Raw genomic sequence first — 23,483 nt, 5'->3', positions numbered from 1 at the left:
TGGATCAAGAGGTCGTCAGCACCAACACATCAAGCGGTGCCAGCGCAACGGTGGCGTTGACTTTGTCGCCCGTCCACGCATCGTAAAAGGAGAGATTTTGGCCGCTGCTGGATGAAACCGTTGCCTCGATCGTCGCGTTGAGCACATTAATCAAGACCACCGCCTCCGCGCTTGCGCTGAAGCACAATAGGCCAAACACGTTTGAGAGCTTGCCCTCACCAACGACTGCGACGTTGTCAGACGAATGCTCGCCCGTCGGCTGCGTACAGCGCAACGCAGGAGAAGCGGGGCCGTGGGCCTCGAAAAATGACACGAGCTTAGCAAAGGCCGAGGCATCAGCAAGGCCGTCCATCACAAATGTGGGCAACGAGGCCAGCTGAGCCAGTTCATCAAGCGTAAATGTCTGATTGTGCAATGAACTGTTGGTGGCCAACACCAGGTGCGCAGTACCCGCTTGATGCAAGGCTCGCAAGCGCGGGGGTAGGGGCGCAAAGGTACACAGTGCTGGTGGCAGTACGAGCATGGAACCCTGGATCTTGGTGGTCAGGTCCGGGTCCGACTCATATGCAAAGCCCACATTCAGGCTGGTCATGGCCAACAGGCTGTACAAGACTTGCGTAAACTCCATGTAGCCGGGCGCCAGGATCGCGGAGAGCTCTGAGAAAAACAAGTAGACCTGGGGCTTCTGCTGACGAATTGGGGCGGCGAGATGACCGAGCGCTGAAACCTCTTGTCCAGCCCGTACAAACGTATCCAAGAGTTGTGGTTGGTTCAGTTGGCTGTACGCAAAATCGGCACCTGCAAACTCCCGCGACATTTTGGGCGTGGCCTCCCAGTCGGCTACCACGACGGTGCGCCAGATGCACAGTCACCACCAAACACCCGATGTTAGCTGCTGATGTTGCGCACGGTCTCTGCTTGCCCCGCCTTGTATCCCATCTCTGCTCGACACCTCGATGCACGCACATGCCCCGCCCGTGCAAAATTGCTTACCTCGACCCCAATACCAGGAGGTCACGAGCGAGAGGCCATGTAGCGAGCCCAGCCAGGTGCAGGCGCGCACGTGCTTCCAGGAAATATCGGGGTTGCGGAAGGAGACGGTGCTGATGACATGCCATTCCGAATCGATGACTGGTTTGACCTCGGTTGAGAGTTGCTGCATGGCGCGATAGCTAGCGGTGAGAGTGACCCAGTCCAGGGCGTACGTGTTGGGTGGATACTGATTCAGTGTTAGGTGGGGCTTGCTGCTGGCTTGCGCACGCGTATCACAATCGTGCATCTCCATGAGCTGACCCAGAGCTTGGCGGTCAATGCCATTGTAGTGGTGCGGGCCCAGGAGGGAATCGCTGTTGGTGGTTTTGACGTGAAGCTTGGCTCGGCCGCCAGCGGCGTCTTGAATGACAGTGTGAAGAAAAGTGTAAAAGTCCGTCACGCGCAACATGTTGAAGCGCTCCCAGACCAACGTCTGGGCCTGGCCAAAAGCAAGGGGGCTCATGGCCTGAGCAATGCGCGGGTCGTCAAAGCTCGAGAAGTTGGTATGCCACTGAGAATTGAGCAGCGCGATGCTGTTGTTATACGAGTCCTGCAAAAAGATGACAAACTTGGCCAGGGTATAGCTCGAGTTTGTGCGTTCGTAGCCCGGCTCGTTGGCGAGTAGCATGTCCAGTAGTGCCGGCTCCTCAATGATGGCGGGCATGAGCGCGGAGAGGGTTTGGTTGAAGATTTCTCGAACGACGGGGTGGTCAATGTCATAGCTGCAAAATTGGTTTTGACCGGCATCCCGGTTGATTTCGGGGTACATGTCCCGTGCCCATGCTGGCATGGCGTATGAGGTTGGGCTGTTTGAGCCGCCCTGCCGGCCGTTGGACATGGTAAGCGAGGCGAGTCGTCCTTGAAGACCTTGTGCCACCACGTTCGACTTGATATTGCTGATGGCCTCCTGCGATATATTCCACGGCGTAGGCATAAGTTGGGCGACGTTGAACCCCACCCCGTACGTATAGACGCCGAGTGCCCGGGCCATGGCCGTGTGCTGAGGATTGTTGTCCAAACTTGGAGCCTCGTTGTAGCCCGTGAGCAGAAGGGGCTCACCGTGGACGTTTTGAAAGGCGCCCGTCGTGCTGTTGAAGGTGATGGGCATTGTCAGGATGGGAAGGTGGGGGCGTGATCCACCCTGCGCCATGCGGTTGCATTCGTCCACGGCACGCTGCAGCACACCCTGGAGCTGTGTGGCCTCGGTTAGGGGCACGAGCTGGGCGGCGCTTATGTCTTGGTCCGTGATGTTGGGGTGGCGATTGAAAGCGGCGATGCTCTGGGCCAGAATCATGGTGTGATTGGTGTCAAAGGGAATGTATTGGGAAAAGAGCTGAGCGGTGGCCAGTGTCGTGTTTTCGGGCTGTACGGAGACCCCAGCGCGGCTGAGATTGGCCGTACAACTGACCAGCGTCTGCTGCAATGTCTGCACTCTCGCCAGCCGAGTCTCCAGCTCTGTCGACTGCTGAGCTGCAGTCTGCAGCGTCAACCCAAGACAAAGCAGCAACCAGCGGGAGGCAACCCCGCCCCGCCTTGCCCGACGCTCCTGCATGGCCGTCAATGGTGCAGCCAACAAGCAGGCACAGGGCCCCCGCCCTCGAGATGGCAGTGATCAGAGCAACGACCAGCGTGATCGAGATCGCTCCTTGTCCCAAATTTGTGAGCCGGAAACATCAACATTGCTTATCTACATTAACCAGTATTTTATCTGCGAAAACTTACATTGTTTCTGCTAATGATAACTCATAAACTCTCACTTCATCAGCAACTTCTCACCAGGCATCGAAATGTCCTCACAGTGCGACCATATTATCTGACAACTGATGATACGACGATTTTAACCGGTTTCACCAAGCTTGCCCGGCTCAGGCAAAGGTTACGCATATCAAGTCTAACGGGTTAAGCATGCATTGCTCGCCCTCACGTGAGCAATATATACACACACACACACACACACACACACACACACACACACACTTCTCGCTCTCTCTCTCTCTTTTGCGCGCGCGCTCGTACTCGTGCTCACGGCCGGGCAGCGGCTGCAGCAGCGAATGGTACGCAAATGAGCACGGCAGGGACGTACTAGAGGTGGTCAGTGCCGAAGGATTTGTGGGCTTCAAGTCCTCAAGTATCCGCGGGCGTGGGGTGCTGGTGAACTGACCGGAACACGCCAAAAGCCAGCGTCTCCTCTAGGGGAAGGGGGCGGATCGTCAGCTCGGCGGCGGGCGAACGCGAGGGTCGACAAGACTGGTTTGAGGAGGATCACCGTCTGCACTACACCCGAGGCAAGATGGATCGGCAGCTTTATCCGCCACGCCAGCTCTATCCGCCACGGCAGGGCTACAGCAGCGGGGCAGAGAACGCAGAGAGCGCGATGCCCATGGGGCATATGGACGCCGTGAGCCAGCGATATGACGAGGATGGTGCCAACAGCAGCTTCAACGGCCGCAAGGCCACTGATGCGCGAGCTCAACTGGGACCTGATAAGCCTGCACCGGCGCGGGACCGGTACAACCCGATGAACAACCTGCGCTCGATCGATGGCATGGATCGGCGCCAAATGCTCATCCCCCCGGTTATTTGCACGCTCGTCACTTGGAGCTTGATTTACTATCAATGGCACCTCTTCCACTATGAGCGCCTGATTGACATGAGTGATGAGACCTTGGTCCTGCGGTATCATTGGTGCCTGGTGGCCAGCTTTTTTGTCTTTTTGCAGCAAATTGCCATTTGGCGAGCCCATCTCACCGAGCCAGCCCGCTTGCCAAGCCCGGATCAGCTCTTATATAACGGCCGGCCGCTGTCCGAATTGCCGCCCCCTGATAGCCCGGGTGCGCCGCCACACCTCACGCGCTGTGATCGGTGCGACCGACCTCGGCCACCCCGGTGCCACCACTGCCGGGCTTGTCGCGGTTGCATCCTGACCTTTGACCACCACTGTGGTTTTCTGGGCACGTGGTGAGTTGACTGCTGGCGCCTGGGTTGAGCTGGCTGCTCAGCTTGATGAATTTGCAGGGGAAGGGAGTGAGGTTGCCACACTAACCGCTGATTCTCACGCACGACGTTTGACCTTGTATCCTTGGCTGCCAGCATCAACGCGTTCAATTACAAGTACTTTTATCACGTGTGCCTCTACAGTTTCACGTGCACGGCAACCTGCTTGCTGGTGATGGCCTATTCAGGCATTTTAACTTGCTTGGTGGGCCAAAACCTGGCTTTTATCTGGCACCTCTTTTTCGAATCGGACGTGCCTCTTGTGCAGTCTTGGGTGGCGTACGTTGTCTCGTTTTCGTGCCACGCTTGCATGTGGATGCCCAACCCAACGACCGCTCGCCAACACTTGCTGCTGGTTTCTCACTCAATGATCCAAACCGTCTGTTTCTCCTTCCTCTTTGATGGTCATGGTGTGCTGATGGGAGATAGGCGCGCGCATCGCGAGCTTGGTTTCCTGGAACTGTTTTATCACACCTTGAACATTGTATTTATGACGCTCACGGCCATGGGCACGGGATTCATGTCGACGGTCCACTCGCTCATGATCTACCGTGGAACCAACACGTTGGCTGTCATGAAGCAAATGGTAAGCTTTCAGTCGCCTGGCCGGGCTCCTTCGCTTTTTGTCGGCAAGGGGCGTCTTGGGCCAGGGTGCAAGTACCTTTTTTTTCTATTGTTGCTCTCATGCGGTTGCTCGCTCTTGTGTGCATCGGTCCCTCCCCGCAGGATGCGACCAATGATCGGGACACAACGTGTCGGCAGCTGTTTCACGGACAAGCGCGTCCACCGCCGGGCTCTAGCGCAAATGCCTCGGCGTATGCGCGCATCTCTGCCGTCATGGGACGCCACTTTTACCTGGTAAGTGCCAGGTGCAACCTTGAGCGTTAAGGGCGAGGGCGAGCAAGCTGATGGAAAGCATATCGCAGACCTGGTGACCGGCTGCCTCACGCCGCGATAACTTGCGCGCGGTAATTACAGTGGTGGCTGCCGCACTTACTGCAAAGCGACAAACGACGCATGTTTGCCATGGCCCTGTGGCCCTTGGAGCTGCGGCCCGAGAGCCATCGCGCCGTGTAAATTGGGAATCGGCAATTGCCATGGGATTTCCCGGGCACCTTGTAGGCTCAATCAGCAATTGAAGTCATAGGGTCATACCGTACACAGGAAAACGCTGCATCCTAGCCCTGGTCCCATAACAGCAGGACTCGCCGTGTGACCGGGCAGTGTGGGGCAACTCCGAAGGAATCAGCTCCGCGGAGCCTTGCCTTGTTCCCCAAAGCCTTTTGTTACAGCGCTGGTATCCTGCAGTTTATGTTGGTAAAAGATAATTTGCTGAGGATTTGTTACCAGGTACAAACTGAGTTTCTGACGACTTTTATGGAGTTTATGCAGACGGATCGAGCGCTGTTTTGCTGATGACTCCAGGTGGGTGTCGAGGGACCAGCTAGCAGCACGTCAATCACCGTCATCGATGGACGTGCTGGCATGGTGCCAACCTCCAACCTCAAACAACATTGAGAGCGTGTGTGGGGTGGTGGTCTTGTTCTGGGGGAAGGGGAGGAGGCTCCCACTCAGCTGTCGTGAGGACCTGGCTTTGTCTAGGCCCATCACAGTGCACGCATGACCTTTTCGGACCCGAACGTTGCGTTGCGGCGGTCTGCTTCCAAGACCTGCCAAGCGTGTCCGGCTCCGACGTGCTGTCCACACACACACACACACACGCACGCGCACACACATCGGAAACCACTTCCACTCGCATCGCGGCATCGTGGGTGGCCAGTGGTGGTGGGAGTGACTTTTTTTTTTTTGCAACTGGGAAATCACACACACGCGAGTCAAGATCCATGATCCGAGTTGGACATCAACGCTTGATCACGACAGAACACCAACACCACGCGCGCTACTTGAGCGGCAGCCTTCTTGTTCAGACTCACTCGATCTCTTTTGCTTTCGGTCCTGCTCTTGTGGTTGCCCGTACACGGGTTTTTGCCTCAGTTGAACCCTGAGCATACCTGCAACATGGCGCAAGAACAGCCGACCAACTATGGCGAGCAGTGGTTTGCCGAGGCTGCCGAACGCTGGGGTGAGATGCCCGTCGTCATCGAGTGCAACCTCAACGCTCTCAAGGAAATGGAGACCCAAATCAACAAGCGGGGCCTCGACTGGAAGCAGCTCTCCGTCCTCGAAGTGGGCTGCGGCGCTGGTGAGCGACATGTGCTTGTCACCCCTGCCCCCCTGCGTCCTCCTTTCCTTGCCCATCCTCTTTTGTCATCATTGTCATAACGGGACAGGCGTGCTTTCGCTGGAGCTTGCTGCCCGGGTCAAGGACGTTCTGGCTGCCGATCCGTCTGCAGCCATGATCGCAAAGCTCAAGGAGCGTCAGGTACGATCCGCCCGAAAGCACTCTGTGGCATCGACGTCTGTTTTGTGGAGAGAGGCGAGGGAAGATGGGACACGATTTTTTTTATCACGCACCTCACTGCGGCTCGTGCTAATGTGATGACATGCATCGAACATTTTGCCGACAGGCCAAGGCGGGTGTCACGAACGTCGAGACGCTCAACGAGGCCATTGAGCGCACCGAGCAGCTTGAGCCAGCCTCGCGAGACATTGTGGTCATTTCCCTCACTCTGCACCATGTGGCCAAGGTGGAGGAGCTCTTGGCAGCTGTGCGCCACTGCCTAAAGCCCGGTGGCCTCTTCTTCATTTTTGACTTTGAGCGCATGGAAGACCAATCCAACTTTCACGATGACTTTGATACCACCGTACGTTGACGTTGCTTCTCGCAAGACTCGGCCGTGACTTGAGCGCGCCGTGCATCCCGCCAGTCACCCTCTTGACACTTGTTGTTTAGGCGGCCGGCGTCCACCACACGTCAGGCTACGACCGCGCCCTGCTGACGGAGATGCTTGCCCCGCACGACCTCAAGGTGGTGCACGCCGAGGTGGGTTGCGCGTCCCGAGATGAGGACAAGACCTATTGAAGGAAGCCTTGATGATCCCGCGCTTTTGCTGCCTGCTTATTTGCGTGAATCCCCCCCCCCCTTTTTTTTTTTTTTGCACATTTGGCTAGAAATCCTTTATGATGACCATCCCCAAAGAAATGATGGACCAAGCCAAGAAGACAGAGTCAGAGGGTCACGGTCATGAGCATGGCCACAGCCACGGCCATGGACATGGTCATGGTCATGGTCATGGTCACGGCCACGGGCATGGCAACACTGGCCCCTTTCCCATCCTTTGTGCCGTAGCAGAGCGTGTGTAGAACCATTTGACCAAATCTCTTCTGAAACTGAATTAACATGTAAAAAAAAAAACACTCTCCCTCGCTCATCTCACACCTGTCCGAGCGCTCATTCAAATCCGCCCGTCCTGTACACACGCGCGCATCGTCCTCTTTGGCTCCGTCTGCCATCACGGCCTCCCCAACTCCTCTTTTCCTTCATCTCAGCCCTTCTCTCTTTCTCTCTCTCTCTCTCTCTTCTCCCCGCATCCGTGCCGCCTCCTGTTCATCCCAACCCCCGTAGCCATCTTCTCTCATAAATGAACAGCTTCTCATATGAGCGCTATGAGCTTTGAGTGAGAGAGAAAAAGTCATTCTTGAAACTGTTTGCCTCTCTCAAACTCTCTCTTGAACTCTTGAACTCTCTCTAAAACACACACACACACTCTCTCTCTCTCTCTCTCTCTCTCTCAAACTCTCTCAAACACACTCCCTCTCTCTCTCTCTCTCTCTCTCAAACTCTCTCAAACACACACTCTCTCTCTCAAACTCTCTCTCTCAAACTCCCTCTCAACTCTTTCTCTCTCAACTCTTTCTCTCTCAACTCTTTCTCTCTCAAACTCTCTCTCTCAAACTCTCTCTCTCTCTCTCAAACTCTCTCTCTCTCTCTCCCTCTCTCTTGCCAATGTGCACTCGTGCACCGGAAGTGTGTGTGGTCCAGTTTCAAGCTCGCGCGTTGGTCTTCCAGTGTCGGGTGGCGGACCGGGTTCCTGGTAGCAGGGGCCTTTGCAGATACAGAGTCAAGCGGATCTTCAACGGCTGGTCCACGGGCTTGTCGACCTGCCACTGTCAAGAGCTCTCTGCTTTCGAGTCGCACACCGATCAAGCCGTTGGTGGGCTCTGCTCGTACGTACATGCACCCATGCCACCTCCCGCTGAGAACACCCTGTCCCCCGGCCTGGTATCCATGGCCACACCTCCAGCCCATTTCGTTCCACCTTGTCGTGATCCATTGATTCGTACACCCCCGAGCCATCGCCCCAGCCTCAGTGGAGCCCTACGCACACACCCCGTTTGCATCCGTGTCCAGAATCTTTTCTCACGAGGTGTCCCAAAAAAATAAATCGCAGCTCACCGCCGCCATGCCTGAAGCGATTCGCACCTCCTCCATCGCCCTGAGCATGGTGCTCGGAGCGGCCCTCTCCGTCTTCTTGGCATATCTCCTCTACACCAACTATTTGGTCTGGCATAGCTATCTTCAGGTCCGGTTCTGGCGGGCGGTGCCGTGCTGTGCCCGACCCCAGCACCCGACTCCAACTCACAGCTTTGGTACACAGGTGGTGTTTTGGTCCTTTCTCATGGCTCAAGCTCTCCGTCCCCTCAAACTGCGCATCGTACGTGCCACTGAGCTCAGCCCCGCCCCCAGACCATGCACGCATCCTTCCTGTTTGTGCCATTCATGCCTGTTGTTGCTCCGACCACGGCCATGACAAGCGCAGGTGAGCTTTTTGGCCGAACTGCGACAAGACGATGTGGCTCCGTCCAAGAGGTTCGGTCGAGACCAGTCAAGTCCTTGGAAGTTCCCCGCCGCTCCTTTTGCCGTCTGTTGCTATGGTCAAATGACATGCTTTGGTTGGCCTTAGGGAGCGCTTGCTCATCAAAGTGCAAAGCATGAGCACCGAGGCGATGCAGACGGCGCGTGAATCACACAACATTGCCCGTATCATGGTGGCCCAAAGCTTTCTCCAGTTCTCTCTGCTCCTGGTGGTTCGTTCCAGCCAATTAGACACGCCATACACTGATGATTGTCTCTTGCACAGCAAGCCTCCCTACCCGCCATCACAAGCACCATCATCGCCATCAATGTTCTGCGCGCCTCAATCGCACCTCTGCTTGTGTCATGTGCACAGATGAGCGCCATCGTGCATACCACAGGCTACGTGGGCCTGCTTTCCCTTCTCGGCATTTTTGCCGCCATTTGTATGTGTCCTTGGCAGGTGTACAAGCAACTCACTTCTGCTGCAGGTTTGACCTCACACGCCAAATGCTGCCCTGCCCTGGCCCCACAGTCGTGCTGATGGGCTACCTGCTAGACGTGCAGCTGCTGCGTTTGCACCACTACATGGGTCTGAGCGATAATGCTATGGTGACACTGATCCTGAACATTGGTGTCTCTCTTCTTCTCGTCTTTGTCGTCGTCTTTCTCGGCGTTCAGAGCCTGTTGGAGGGTGCCGGAGCCATCGAAGGCGCTTACAACTGGATCCAGACCTACATTGACGGTCTGTCCCTACTCTGGTTTTCTCCCCGAGCCATCACGATGACCCTTGGCTTCAGCCCACCCGAACCTCATGTTCCCCTTCCCCTACCCTCTTCCCCCTTCAACTGCCCCCGAATGCCACTGTGCCCAACAGCCAAGGAAGGCAATCTGCACAATGACTTGGCCTCCATCTCCCATTACATCGAGCAAGGCTACGAACAGGTGGCAATGCAGTTCAACGAAACAGAGTGGTGGCCCGCTGCTGCTCGCCTTGAAGCTGCCGTCCGCACCAATACCAGCATGACAGCAGCCGTCATGGATAGTCGTGACATCTTGGCTGGACTCTACAACAACACCACCTGGTGGCCCCTCTTTGATCGCATTGTCACCAGCAGCGCCGCGCCTGCCACCGCCAGGTACACTTGCCACTGGCCCAGCGCCCTCGCCCTCATCTGATACTCCAGGCACGCATATCAACTCGTACCACGGCATGCTCTCGTTTGGTGCTCGCTTCCACACTGCAGTGGCGGCACCATGTCTTTGTGGAAGGACATGTCCATCCTGCAGGAAGCTGCCATGACCGTCATCAACGCCCTCCAGGACCCCGTGGGCTTGGGCTTGCAGGTAAATCTTCTCGCGTTGACAGCCAACACCACCAGTCAAATGACACGGCACGTGTTTTCCTCGCCGACATTCATCCCCGCATAGTTTGCTTTGACAGCCAGCAACTTTCTCCTCAAAATTGGTGCATACAGCTCCCAGCTGGTGGCGTTCTTCATCTTCTTCTATGAGATGACTTCGGCCGAGGAGGACCCACTCGAGAGCGTGGTGCGCGTCATGCTCCCAGCTAGCCCACGCTCCCGCGACCGCATCTTGGGACAAATCCAAGCGGTATGCCACCACGCTTGCTTGCTTCTGGTGCTTGTCCACCCGGCGCGTTTGGCAGACAGTGGTGGCCCATCCAACTCACGCGGTTGTGGTGCCCGCATGTCCACAAAGGCCATTGTGGCCTCGTTTCAAATCCCCCTGGCCATGGCATCCGTCCATGCCATGATCACGCTAACCAGCTATAGCCTCTTGGGCATCCCTTTCACTTACTTTGCCACCTTCTTGAGCTTTTTCCTCTCCTTAACGTACATTGTCAACCCACTGGCTGTGCCGGCAATCTGGGCGTGTGCCATCGGCGTACCGCCACTCATCAGTGAGTTATACTCCCATCTAACACCCGGCTCTGGGCTGCGTTCAGAGTCATGAACAAAGGGCCCTGACAGTTTCGCCCATGCTCCTCTTGTAGCGGGCACCAATTACTTTGCGCTCCTGCGTGGCTTGTTGCTCCTGGCTGCACACATCCTGGCCTATTCCTTCATGGATGCGCGCGTTTTTCAGCTCGAGGAAGCCCGGGTACGCTTGCTAGCTTGGCTTTGATTGCAAGGGCAAAGACAACAGCTGATTGAGCGCGCTGCTCAACATGCTTTCGCTTCCATAACCACCCTTGACGGCAGGGATTAACACATAACCCTGGGCTGACCATCTTCGCCGTCGTGCTTGGCTACTATGCCTTTGGCACCCAAGGGCTCATCGTCGGGCCCCTGGCATTCTACCTGCTCACCGTCATCTACAACCTGGTTTGTGGACACCCCAACTTGCACCCCGCGCCTTTATTTTCGCTAGCTTACTCCTTCCCTGTTCCGCTTCGGCAGCGCTTGCAAGTTAGCCACGAACAGGATCGCCGCAACAGCAGCCGCCGCAACAGCAGCAGCAGTGGCCAACCACAGAGTCAAAAACAAAGCCAAAGCAGTACGGCCACGCCGCTGCCCAAACCATCTCAGTCCCGTGATGTGCCGCCTCATTTTACCAGTGACTCTGTGGAGACGCCTGCCAATGGCCGTTCCATGACCAACTCCCCTACAGTCTCAGCCCCCACCATTCGTGTGCCTCCTGCCACGGTCAAAATGGCAAGCTTTTAGCAGGTAGAAGTCTTGATGGTTCAAAGCTGAGGTGGTCCGTGCTTTGCAAAGTGTTGCCCAATCCGAAAGGCGAGAGCCTGTGCTCAAGCATGTTGCACGCCATTTACAAAGACGAAACTGCAATGAAAATCGAATTCTTTCCTATTTTGCTCACGAAACGTTCGACTCGCACTTCTGACGGGGAGTTCGAAGGTGATTGCTGATGCAAAGCGTCACAAAAGGGCAAACACTCAAGCCTGGCCTTGCTGCCCACCGATGTACTCAACATAAGTTAAACATTCAATTGGGGATTTGATACTACATGTACTTTACAAGTGCTGTCCTAATCAAGAATCCGTTGAGTGAAGATTGTTGTCATTTGAGATAAAAACAAGAAACCAGTGGGGTTGCAACAGGACGAACACGTCCACTTGTCTGTAAGCACGAGCAATGCTGAAGACACGGATATCATAACTTTTTAGCCCTTCGCTCTTGAGAGCCTCAAATCTCCATGTCATCAAGGGCAAAATCGTAAATGGTGGCGTCACTACTTTGCAAGTCGATCGAGGGTGCTGGCTGAGCATGGCGGTCATAGACAGTGGCCCGGCGTCCGCTGGTGTCATTGGCAACGGGAAAGTCGTACACAGCCATGGGGCCCAAGCGACCAGTTGTGGCAGGTCCAGCAACCTCATAGATAGGCCCCTCTGCGTTCTTGCTTTCGTTGGCACGAAAGACCTTGTTCGCCATGAGCGGACCCTGCCAAGACGAGCCAGACGCGCCGTTGTGAGGCGACGGCAGATTTTGTTGTAACAGGGTAGCAATGGGCATTCATAAGTCATCACACATACCTCACTCAGCATTTGACCATTGGCTTCGTTGTCGTAAATGTCGTCACCGCCGAAACGGCTCTCGTACATGTCGGCACCCATCCAGACCCCAACGCCACTGGAGCCACGCGCGGGCGCTCGGATGCCCGAGCCTTCGCTTTCGTCAGACAGGTCGGCAATCGACTCGTACAGCTCCTCGCTATCGGCCTCAGGTACGGCCGTTGAAAAGTTCTTTTCCTTGATCATGTCCGTCAACAGATCCACCAACTCACCAAACGTGGGTCGATCTTCTGCTTCCAGCGACCAGCACATGCGGGCAATGGCGTCGGCTTCGGCAGGGGCCTGACGTGGCGTGGGCAAACGATAGCCCTTCTCCAGCAGATTGAAAACATCACCGTTGCGGTACTCTTTGTATGGGGTTCCTCCCAGGGAGAAGATTTCCCACATCGTCACACCAAAGGACCACACTGCAAAGTATAGAGCACGGGCAATGCCATAATTGGTGAGTTGTGGCAGCGATCACAGCTGGGCTAGGCAAGCGTGAAGGGGCAACGCAAACGCACCATCAGACTTGGTAGTGTAGATGCGGTCCGCCAAGCTCTCTGGAGCCATCCACTTGACGGGCAACTTGGTGGCTGTGGTCTTGTATTCTTCGCCTTCGATGTTGCGCGCCAGGCCGAAATCGCTGATCTTACATTCGAGCTTCTTGCCCACGAGCACCTAGACAAATTGGCACAAGGATCCCAGGCAGCGCGCACGCCAGTGAGCTTCAAGCAGGATTGCATGCATTCATGACTCGAGCAAGATTGTAGAATAGCACACACAAACAGCAGACATTCAAGACACAGTGTTTGATACATACGTTGCGGGCGGCGAGGTCACGGTGAATCACGTTTTTCTGTTCCAAAAAGGCCATGCCGCTGGCAATCTGGAGGCAAAAGTCGACCATCTGGCTCACGTGAAGGGATTGCGGCTTGCTTCGCGACGCCCGACACTCACGCAAGTAGTCGCGCAGGTTGCCCAAGTCTGCCAGCTCAACCAGTAGAATATACGGCTCCTCGCGCAAGCAGTGCCCGATGATGCCAATTACATTGGGGTGCGCCCCAATCTCCTTCATCACCGTCATCTCTGACAAAAAGTCTTGACGCTCCTCGAAAGGCGCTCCTGGTTTGAGAGTCTTGGCCGCACACCCGCGCTCCTCACCGCTGTGGCGGTTGCGAATCCAAGCCCGAAACACCTCGCCAAAGGCACCATTGCCAAGTTTCTCGCCCAGGCGCACAAACTGCCGCTCCACTTCCCAAATGTCCGCATCGCGGACCTCCAAGACCGCGTACAAGTCCTCGGATGTCGTGGGTGTCACAGGTTTTTGCTTGCGGCGGAACAGAATGAGAACCAAAAGCAAGAGTAGCAAAATGGCACCACCAGCTGCGCCACCAATCACCATTGAAGTGGATGCATCTGACGCGGTCGATCCCTGACTTGTGCCCGAGCCCACGGTATCTACCTCGCAATCGGTACCCGCGAACCCTTCGTCACACTCGCACTCGTATTCAGAGGTTGCCGGGTCCAAATCGGGGCTGGCGGCACCGGGCGTGCAGGTGCCATGACCGTTGCAACGGCCGTCGCAGGCAGCGTCCAGAATCGAGCATGTGGGGCCGCTCAGGCCGACGGCACACTTGCAGCGCGCACCACGACGTGACACCTCACATTCGCCCCCAAACTGACACGGGTTGGGGTTGCAGTAATTTTGGCAACCGATGCTGTTGGCTCCCGTTTGTGCATCACCCGAATAACCCGTGGCACACACGCAGCTCACCACGGCATCGCTGGGGCCAGAGACCGTGCAGTTGGAGTTTGAAGCCACGCACGGCTTGAAGCCAGCCAGGGCCAAATTATTTCGCGTCACAATCTCCGGGTCATACACCGAGTTGACAATGTTGCACACGTACGTATCCGACACGCAGGCACCATTTCCATTGACAAAGTAATTAATGCCCAGCGCGGCGATGGCCGGCGGCGTCACGCAAGCGTTGGGGTCAACACATGACATGAGGACCGCATTGTACTGCAGTGAGTCGTCAATGCACTCACAGGTGAAGCCCCCGGCCGTGTTGACACACATGGTGTCAGACGAGCAGGGCGAGGTGGAGGTGGCACACTCGTTAATATCCTGGCAACCGGCGCGGATGTTGGCGCGATTTTCGCGCGTGACTAGGCTCTTGTTGTAGATGAAACCATCACCACAATCCTTCACACTCTGAATGCAGTAATACTCGGCTGTCAGCTCCTCCCCAGCCGCGCATGTGTCAGGCGCAAAACAGCCACGCTCCGGATCGTATACATGGTCCGGGCTGGGGCAAACAACGGCCCATGTACATACGATCGAGCCATTGACAAGGGTCGAGATGGCCCCGTCGGGGCAGCGCACATTGCCTTCCTCACTCACGCATGCATCGCCAACAACGGCAAAGCCATCCGGGCACGTCAGCTCTGAAATGACGCACCAGCCATCCTTCAAGGTTGACCCGGCGGGGCACGCTGCACCACACAGCACGCCATCGCAATTGGAGCGACTAAAAAAAGTTGTGGCCACGTCGTCCCAGCCCAACTCTTCCAGCTGGCTCGAAAAGTCGCCCGACGCAACGGTTTGTAAGGCACAGCAGGCACTGTCACGTTGGGACGTAGTGACACCGAGAGCCAAAGAGACGAGCGACGTGGCGGAGGTCTGTTCTTGAATCAGGGTGACAGCCACCGTGTCGATGGGATCACCCGCTACCACGGCTGAGAGGGCTGCGCCCAGCGCGTCTTCAAGGTCGCCCGCCATCTCCTCCGTTGCCATGGCAGCAGACACAGAGAGGGTATAAGAGACACCGAGGTTGACGAGGGGGCACGATGTGGTGTTGGCGATCCCAGCTTTGGCAAAGCCGCTTGGGCAAGCCTGACAGGCGCCGTTGGACACGATGTAATTGACGTCACAGGAGCAAGCGTGGCTGCCAAGACTAGTGGTCGCCATGTTTGCACCACAAGGCTCGCAGCTTGTCTCTGCATGCCCGCTCTGGGCTTGAGCCGTGTTGATAGGGCAGGGAACGCAAGAAGGGGGCAATGCGCTGAAGGCGCCCGAGGCCGTACAAGTCAGCACGGCATCGCCAGTCATATGAGTCCCTGCGGGGCAGGTGTAAGCCACGGCGTCACCATATGTGGCCGTGGTTGCGTTGGGAGTGGCGCCATCGCTTGGGACGTCACCACATGAGACGGGCACGCAAGTGAGAGGGGTGCCCATGTACGTGCCAGAAGTGGAGCAAGTGCGCCTGGTGTCACCACCGGAGGGAGTGTAGCCGCTGCGACAGAAAGAGGTTAGGGTGCTCGGGTAGCGTCCACCATTCGTGGCAGAGCTTTCCACCACGTTCACATCCACATCCACATCGCACAGAGTGCCCTGACAAGTGGGGACGGGAGCAGACCATTGAGCGGCGCCCTCTTCCTCGTTGTAGCGGCAATAGAGTTCGGGGTTGCCCAGCATGTTAAAGCCGGCGTTGCAGGAGAAAAAGGCCATGGAAATGCCCCCGTGGACTTCAAACTGAGCATTGCCATCCATAGGTGCAGTCAAGGGTTCGCACTGCAAGATCGTGGTGGTAGTGGTAGTAGTGGTGGTAGTGCTGGTGGTAGTGCTGGTGGTAGTGCTGGTGGTAGTGCTGGTGGTAGTGCTGGTGGTAGTGCTGCACGAATCGCAGGTTCTACAAGTCCCTGATGACCCATAGCCACACCCTGTACGATAGGCCCCATTGCTGCAAGTGAGGACTGAGCAACTGCTGCAGCCTCTGTCAACAACGGCGCTTGGGCTTGAAGTTTGGTACTGAGAGCTTGAGCATGAGGACCAAGCAGAGCAAGAATAGCTTCCCCTTGTTCCCGAATGAACGTCGTAATAGCCGCTCTTGCAGTTACAAACGTAGGCATCGTGACCCGTGAATGTGCATGCCGTGTTGCTTCCACACGAGTCCGAATTCGCGTAGCAATTGTCGTCTGAGATGCCACCACGAAAAAGAAAAATGGTCCGCCATGAGGGACCGCGGGCCACAGATTTTGTGGTGTTTACAACCCGCATCAAAACCAGCTGATATCACCAGACATCAACGTACAAGGAGTATAGATCAATGTGACGAGAATGTGGCCTCGGGAAAAACTCAAGGTCCGAACTTCACCATTCTTGTGAATGTTGGACATGGTAAGCGAGCCCAACTAAACATGAAACGCACAAAGACGGGATGAGCAGGTATTGGGCAGACTGGCATCGCTAGACTTCAAGCAGGAGTGGAAATGCCGGGTCATACCGACTCAAAGTCCCACCACTTATTACCACCCTCATCGTCAGCAGCTTGCACAGAAATTGAGGCCTAAAGATGAAACGCAAGAAAGAAGTCGACCTGAATCTTGTGCACCTCCCTCGTTGCGAATGGTTGGCAGACGCGCGAAATTTCCAATGAGCAATGCAAAGCCGGGGCCGTACCGTTCGGCTGACGCCTGGAATTTTAATTTCCTCGCCCCTGAAGTTGGGAGCTAACGAGCCAGATGAGCGAGGCCCGGGCGTGACACACAACACTGTTGGGTGCCTCGGGGGCAATTAAAAGCGACAGCAGGAAATTGACAGGGATGTGCAAACACTGAGACTGACTGTTGTCGTCATCGATGGTGGACGTGAGATAGTCGGTTCCGCCGAACGTGAAAATCAGGAAGACGTCGCTCTCGCCGCTGGGCCATGAGTCTAACGTCAAGTGAGAGCAATGAGTTGAAGGACAAACGAGACAACAATTGAACCGCACGGTCGAGCAAACATCGAGTACCTGCATCCTCAAAGCTTCCATCCCAGACTTTGATGACCAATTCGTCCCCGCAGACAGCCGGCAGCTCTAAGCAATGGCAATGAGTTGACGTGTTATCCAGCACAGCACGACTGATTATCGCATGACAAGACAACGAGACATACTCACCAGCAAGAAGCGATGCAAGTAAAAGCACAACTACGTTGCAAAGCAACACAGTGCCATCCGTCACAATCATTTCTGGCTGCCGATCTCAACCCAAACCCAGGAAAGTGCATGCTTTAAAAAAAAGCAAACGCGTTGAGTCCGCCATGACACAACGAACCAAAAGCGTGTGTCACATCTGGCTCTTTGAACTTTCTTGCTGACATCTTTCGTGTTGTTTCTCTTCACGAGCCCTCCTTGACACTTTCCGAGGAACAAAGTTCCTGAGTTCTGATTTACATGATAAGCAAAGAGAGAAAAGGATCAGCAACAACGAGGGGGCAAGTGGAGTGAGCTCACAGGTGCAAGCAAACACACGGGTGTTGTCATTCATCGCCAGCAAACTGGCGATGGAAGTCCAGAAGTCGAGGGCAGCCAAACGTACGCCGCGCTGAACCTCAAAGTCGAAAAAATTATTGTAAAACTATGGCAAAATTACCCGAAAATCCACACAGTTGTCAGCCAAACGCAGCACACTCACAAGAGCGAAATCAGTGAAGATATCAAATCAAAATGTACAACACATACATTTGACGTGTTTCTTCATGATCCGGTTGACAACCGACGACCGGTGCGACGGCGAGCATTTCCGAGCTCAACGCTTCCCCTCTCTCTCACGAGGTCGTCATCGGTTGTTCCCGTTTTGCCGCGCCCTTCCGCGCGCCTGCTTGAAATCTCGGTGCGCTTGCTTGCTTGGCTGGCCTGGGTAGGGTCTGCAGTAGCATGGGTTGTTTGATGGAGCGTGTCCTGGTCTTTTGTCGCGGGCGCGCGTGTCTCTGTGGGATGTTGGTGGTCAGGGTAGCGGTTCACTCGTCAGCCAGCCGTCGCTCTCATCATTGAGCATCGGCTTGCTCGCGGTCGAGCTCATCTTGCTGTGGCTCTTGCATGTAGGTGACCGCTGAGGCTCAACATTATTTTGCCTCGGATTGTGCACTAAATTCTTAGCGTCTGTTCGGCGCTCTAGCAGACCGGCACCTGCGCTGGCGCGATCCATGTTCACATCACTCGTGAATTTTTGATTGACGCTCCCATTCTATTTCTGAGGTGCACAGTATACCGACCGTGACCCCCCACCTCTGGTGTCACCGAGTCAACCCACACCGGTAGCCGTCACCATGGCGGAGCCGGCCGATCAGGCAGAGGTGCTCAATGACGCGCGCATTCGTTGGCTCCTTGATCGGCTGACAACCATCTTCAAGCTGGGCATCAATCAGCTGCCCGAGCTGCTGGATCAGTCAGACGTAGCTGCACAGGATTTTGACGATGTCATTGCCTGGCTTGAGGCCCCCAAAACTGGGTTGCTATCCTTCTGCAAACAGATCAAGCTGGTTGACGCCGCTGCTGTTGGTAAGAGCCTCTCAAGCCGTAGACTATTCTCCCTCTCACTCCTTCGATCCCTTCTCCATCATCTTGCGCCCCCCTCCCCTGCACCTTTTCGTCCCGTTCCATCCTGATTCACCCCAACTCATTGACGTTTTAGAAGATGAGAGTGCGAATAACGGGGTGACCAGTCCCCACGAACAAACGGTCATCACCATCACTGTGGGCGCGCTCCCAGCGTCGGCTGCTGCCTTTCCCACGGTCTACTTTTTAAAACACAAGGCCCGGCCCTTGGAAGACGACCTGTCGCCCGAAGCCGCACACGACATCCTCTCACAATGCATTGAGTATGGCAGCCTGCAAGGGAGCTCTCTGAAAAGCCTCGAGAAAATGGTCAGCCTTCTCTACGTTCCCCTCCTGACGATGGCACAGCAGAAGACAGAGAGTTTGGCCAATGCCAACGATCCCCAACTACAAACCCTCCGACAACCGGGCAATGTACTGGAGCTCTCCCATGCCATGGGTGACGACTTTCTGGCTGGCATGACCAAGTTTCGAGACCACGTGCAACGCACGGTCCAGCATTTGGAAAGCCATGTGCGCATTGATGTGCCCCCCACCGTGCGCAAGCTCATCGCACAGTGTCGCCGTGCCAGCGGACCCGACCCCGAGGCTGTAGCAGCCCTGTCGGCCCAGCTCGTCATCTGGACCCAGGCCGTGGATCGCCTGCTCGAGGATGTGAATCACATGGATCGCGATGGTCCCGGACCCCAAGCTGAGCTTGACTACTGGGTCTCGCGTAGTACCTCCCTGACTGCATTAACCGAGCAATTGCAGGTGGCTGAGGTTTCGGATACCCTCAAGACGCTCAAGCAGCTCAACGCTCCCGAGCTGGAGCAGTACAACTTCAGCGTGTCCCACCTGAACAAGCAGCGGGCTGAGGCCAAGGACAATGTTCGCTTCTTAACGACCTTGGAGCGGCACTTTCGCCACCTCGCGCAATGTCCAAGCCTGCCGCAAGTGACCGAGCATCTGCCAGCGCTGATGAATGCGCTCCGCATGGTCTGGGTCATCTCCCGCCACTTCAACACGGATGAGCGCATGGTAGCACTGATGGAACGCATCGCTTGGCTGCTCTGCCAACGCGTCAAGCGCAGCGTTGTCCCACGCACCGTCCTCAAAAAGGAGCTGGCAACTGCCATCGAGCTCTGTGAACAGGCTGTGGCGCTGTTGCAGGGTTGGGAATCCAGTTACCTGGCCACACGCGAAACCATCGAGCAGAACGGGCGTGATGCGCGTTGGGAGTTTGATCGCCAGCGTCTCTTCCGTCGTACAACCTACCTGATTAGAGTGCTCAACGACCTCCGTCAGGTGGCTGGTATCACACAGGAATTCTTGAACATCTTTGGCAACGAGCTCAAGAAGGTGACGGGTAATCCGCAGGTTCGTCTTCGTAGCATAACTCGCACCGTGGTCTGCCGTGCGTGATCAATGGGCTCGTCGTACTCCAATCTCTGCTGGGCGCTTGTCCTCATGCATCGCGGATTTTCAGGTCATTCAAGACGTAGTCAAGCGTGTGCAAAAACTCGTCAACTTTGTGTCAGAACTGCCGTTTGAGCCTTTTGACGAGGTCAGACATCTCCGCGCTTCCAACGAGCTGCTCAAGGCTTGGGCAATCTGTCTTTGTTTTTCTCACCTCATCTCCCTTGCCTTGCCCAGAATAATGCGACCGAGTGGGGTGCAAGCATGGACGCTTTCTACGAACAAGTGGCTCAGATTGAAACTCAGGCTGTACAGTTTATCGACGAGTCCTTCCGCTCGCTGCGCAGTGCACAGGGGGCTTTTGAGATGCTGCAAAACTTTCAGCACATTCGCTCGCGTGAGACCATCAATCGCCAGCTTGAGCTCAAGTACGAGGATGTTCTCGCAAAGTTTGCGCAAGAAGTGGCTGAGGTCAAGCGCATCTTTTATGAGCAAAAGGCCGATCCGCCCCATGCCGTCAACATGCCGCCCGTCGCGGGCTCGGTCAAGTGGGCGCGCAGTCTCTTTGAGCGCATCAAGTCGGCCATCATCAAGTTCCAGGAGCGTCCCAGCTTGCTGGAATCCGAGGCTGGTCGTCTGGTCAGCGCGCAATACCTGGAGGTTGCTCGCGATATTCATGGCTACGAGCGCACGCTCCACAAAGAGTGGTCGCTCGGAGCTGAAGAGCGCTTGCCGCGCATGCTAGCAGAAAACGTTCTCACGCTCACTGCAGGGCCCGGCAGCAATGGGCCCCTGGCCAGCGCCTCCACTGCGCGTGCTGCCAGCAGCCGAGCAGCCGCGCTCGCCGCTAACGTCGACGTCATCCCAGATCCCAGCGCCCTGTTCAATCGTCATACCCGCCTCAAAGTCAACTACCTGCCCGAATTGCGCATCTTGATGGCCGAGTCCAAGTACCTGGACATTCTTGAGCTGCAAGTGCCAGAGAAGCTCGTCAATCTGACTCTTCAAGATGAGAAACACCATCAACTTCAGCATCAACTGCAACTGGTCATTGACCGCCTTCATGGCGTCCTCAGCAGCCTGGATGCGGCCAGCGAGCGCCTGCTGGCGCTGCATTTGAAGCAGTTGACAATCTGCATTTACCCGGGTCTGACCCGCATCAACTGGACCTCGCTTGGCGTGGCCGACTTTGCGAGTCGCTGCGAAGACGCCATGGATCGCTTTGAGACGGTCTGGAATCCCATTCAGGTGTGAATCATTGGCATTGTGTTCCTGTTCCATTCTATCCCGCGTGGCCATCTGACCTTTCAAGCTCATGCCACAATCTCATTCCTTCTTGCTTACCCCCCCCCCCCCTTTTTTTTTCACATATTATCCAAATGATGATAGAAAATCGCAACCGATATCCAATACAACGTGGAGCACATTCGCAACGCCAAGCTTTTTGCTCCGTACAGCGTCATCATGGATGAGCGCGCGCGGGTTGCCGCGGACCAGCGGAGCATGACCAACGCAGCAGCGGCTGTTGCTGCCTCCTCCTCGCCAGTTCCCGGCACGGTCAATGTCGCCGATGCCCGGCTGGAGGCAGCCAGCACTCTGCCGACGTTTGAGCACGAGGAAGTGCCCGAGGTCATGGAATTTGCTGCGACCGCCGAGTCGTACCGTGCTGAAATTGAGGAGGGGCTTGTGGCGCGCTATCAAGCGGTTGGTCCCCTCCTGTCCAAGATTGCTGTGAGCCTGGGTGAGGAGAGCGCGGCCAACCTGGTCCTCTACTACGAGCACTGGGAATCCGAATTCTATGAGGCATTGACGGACATGGTTCGTCTCAACTACGAGGCCAGCCTGGACGCCATGCGAACGCACCCTGAAATCTTCTGCAGCGTGGACGTGCAGTTGTCGGTTCCCGAAATTGCGTTGGCTCCTTCAGCCAGTGAGCTCTATCAGGTCTTCTCACGCTTCTTTCGCAACATGCTTGACACGTGCAAAGCTTTTATTCGCTGGCAGCGAGGTACCTGCCTACCTGCGCCCCCTGTCGTCGGACCAGATGGCGAGCCCACCCCCTTTTCGTTCTACGACGACGTTTGCCAAGACAGCCGCGTGCTCAATCTACTCGAGGAGTTGGATCAGACAGTGCGCCGCATGTTTGCGCTCGTCGGCAACTACCTTTCCGAGTGGAAGCGCTTCCGTCCGATGTGGAAGATTGATAAAGCGGGTGCTGCCGACAAGTTTGCAAGTCACCAGCCCTCTTGCATGGAGTTTGACGAAAAGCTGCGCGCCTATCTGACTGTAGCTGACGAGGTGCGAACCATGCCCAGCCAGCACAGTGTGCTCTTCGTTCAGCTGGAGCTTGACCATCTCAAGGACATTGTAGTTCAAGGTGCCGATGCCTGGATCAACAACCTGGGCCAAGCTCTCCTCGATTCCGTCTGGCAGCTGGCCAGCGGCCTACAGGAGCGTATTGAACAGTGGACCAATCTCCTCAAGCTGGAGCCCGATTCATTGGACAAGCTCAAGTCGATCCTGCGTGCGATTGCCGAGGTCAAGGACAGTGGCCTGGACATACAGCTTGCCCTTGAGGATCTACATGAGCGCTGCCGCACGCTGCGCATGTACCCAGCCATTGACGTGGACGAGGAGCGACTAGGCATCGTGGCAACAGTGACCGCGGCTTGGGAGCGTGTCAATCGCGAAGCGCGCGAGGTGGATGATGACTTGGTCTCGGTCAAGCACAAGTTTAGCCGCCTCACCGCAAAGGAGGTTGTGGCCTTTCACAAGTCCACCCTGGCATTGGTTGAGGAGTTTGATGCTGCAGGTCCAGTAGCTTCCGGATCTGACATGGACGAGGGCCTCAAGCGCCTGCACGACTTTCACGAAAAGCTGGCTGCGGCGGCCGAGACCCGCGCTGAGCTTACGGACGCACAACAGCTTTTTGGCATGGACATTCAGGCTTATCCAGAGCTCAACGCACTGCAAACGACCATGGAGCGTCTGGAAGTTATTTTCGCCGTGTACCAGGCCCAGCGCGACAAGCGCGCGGATTGGTCCTCCACACTGTGGTCGGACCTCAACGTCGAGGTCTTGGTTGCCGGTACAGATGAGTTTATCTTGCGTATGAAGCGCATGTCGGAGGAGGTGCGGAGCACGAGCCTTTGGCGCACTCTGTCCGAGAAGCTGCGCGACTTTAAGGGGTCCCTAGCGCTGCTCACAGACCTCAAGTCAGATGCACTCCGACCCCGGCACTGGAAGCGCCTCATGGAGGCCACCAAAATCACCTTTGATATGAACCCCACCACTTTCACGCTGGGCAAGCTTTTTGAGATGGAGTTGCATCGCTTCTCAGAAACCATTGACGAGATTATCACAGCCGCGGCCAAGGAACTCA

General features: G+C 56.0%; 6 protein-coding genes across 6 annotated transcripts; 4 read left to right on the top strand and 2 right to left on the bottom strand.

The window, feature by feature from the left end:
* Positions 1-4: 4 nt before the first annotated feature.
* Positions 5-2,584, bottom strand: MONBRDRAFT_30118 (uncharacterized protein; the record flags this gene model as incomplete). The annotated part of the gene is made up of 2 exons (XM_001750544.1): positions 5-840; positions 994-2,584. The coding sequence occupies 2 exons, from the start codon at positions 2,582-2,584 to the stop codon at positions 5-7; spliced, it is 2,427 nt and encodes an 808-aa protein (XP_001750596.1).
* Positions 2,585-3,155: 571 nt separating this feature from the next.
* Positions 3,156-5,178, top strand: MONBRDRAFT_34650 (uncharacterized protein). The gene is made up of 5 exons (XM_001750582.1): positions 3,156-3,894; positions 4,123-4,305; positions 4,456-4,612; positions 4,753-4,884; positions 5,005-5,178. The coding sequence occupies exons 1-5, from the start codon at positions 3,323-3,325 to the stop codon at positions 5,101-5,103; spliced, it is 1,143 nt and encodes a 380-aa protein (XP_001750634.1). The 5' UTR covers positions 3,156-3,322; the 3' UTR covers positions 5,104-5,178.
* A 249-nt stretch (positions 5,179-5,427) lies between these two features.
* MONBRDRAFT_34649 (uncharacterized protein) lies at positions 5,428-7,342 on the top strand. Its single transcript, XM_001750581.1, has 6 exons — positions 5,428-5,451; positions 6,022-6,229; positions 6,318-6,409; positions 6,555-6,791; positions 6,881-6,970; positions 7,099-7,342. Exons 2-6 carry the CDS (start codon positions 6,046-6,048, stop codon positions 7,288-7,290), a joined length of 795 nt encoding a protein of 264 aa, XP_001750633.1. The 5' UTR covers positions 5,428-5,451; positions 6,022-6,045; the 3' UTR covers positions 7,291-7,342.
* A 1,048-nt stretch (positions 7,343-8,390) lies between these two features.
* On the top strand, positions 8,391-11,472 carry MONBRDRAFT_30115 (uncharacterized protein; the record flags this gene model as incomplete). The annotated part of the gene is made up of 12 exons (XM_001750580.1): positions 8,391-8,510; positions 8,586-8,642; positions 8,748-8,797; positions 8,892-9,015; positions 9,159-9,273; positions 9,318-9,921; positions 10,030-10,129; positions 10,214-10,396; positions 10,505-10,706; positions 10,800-10,906; positions 11,008-11,130; positions 11,206-11,472. The coding sequence occupies 12 exons, from the start codon at positions 8,391-8,393 to the stop codon at positions 11,470-11,472; spliced, it is 2,052 nt and encodes a 683-aa protein (XP_001750632.1).
* A 480-nt stretch (positions 11,473-11,952) lies between these two features.
* MONBRDRAFT_12702 (uncharacterized protein) lies at positions 11,953-16,380 on the bottom strand (the record flags this gene model as incomplete). The annotated part of the gene is made up of 4 exons (XM_001750543.1): positions 11,953-12,207; positions 12,300-12,745; positions 12,842-12,998; positions 13,141-16,380. The coding sequence occupies 4 exons, from the start codon at positions 16,378-16,380 to the stop codon at positions 11,953-11,955; spliced, it is 4,098 nt and encodes a 1,365-aa protein (XP_001750595.1).
* A 2,034-nt stretch (positions 16,381-18,414) lies between these two features.
* On the top strand, positions 18,415-23,424 carry MONBRDRAFT_30113 (uncharacterized protein; the record flags this gene model as incomplete). The annotated part of the gene is made up of 5 exons (XM_001750579.1): positions 18,415-18,646; positions 18,780-20,062; positions 20,172-20,249; positions 20,339-21,349; positions 21,491-23,424. Coding segments are annotated over 5 exons (4,538 nt in total), but the record flags the coding sequence as incomplete, so codon positions are not given.
* Between the last annotated feature and the right edge of the window lie 59 nt (positions 23,425-23,483).

Source organism: Monosiga brevicollis, genomic scaffold, assembly GCF_000002865.3.
Source record: "Monosiga brevicollis MX1 MONBRscaffold_43 genomic scaffold, whole genome shotgun sequence".
NCBI lineage: Eukaryota > Choanoflagellata > Craspedida > Salpingoecidae > Monosiga > Monosiga brevicollis.
Note: the sequence above shows the minus strand (reverse complement) of the source record. Positions and strands in the feature narration are given on the sequence as shown.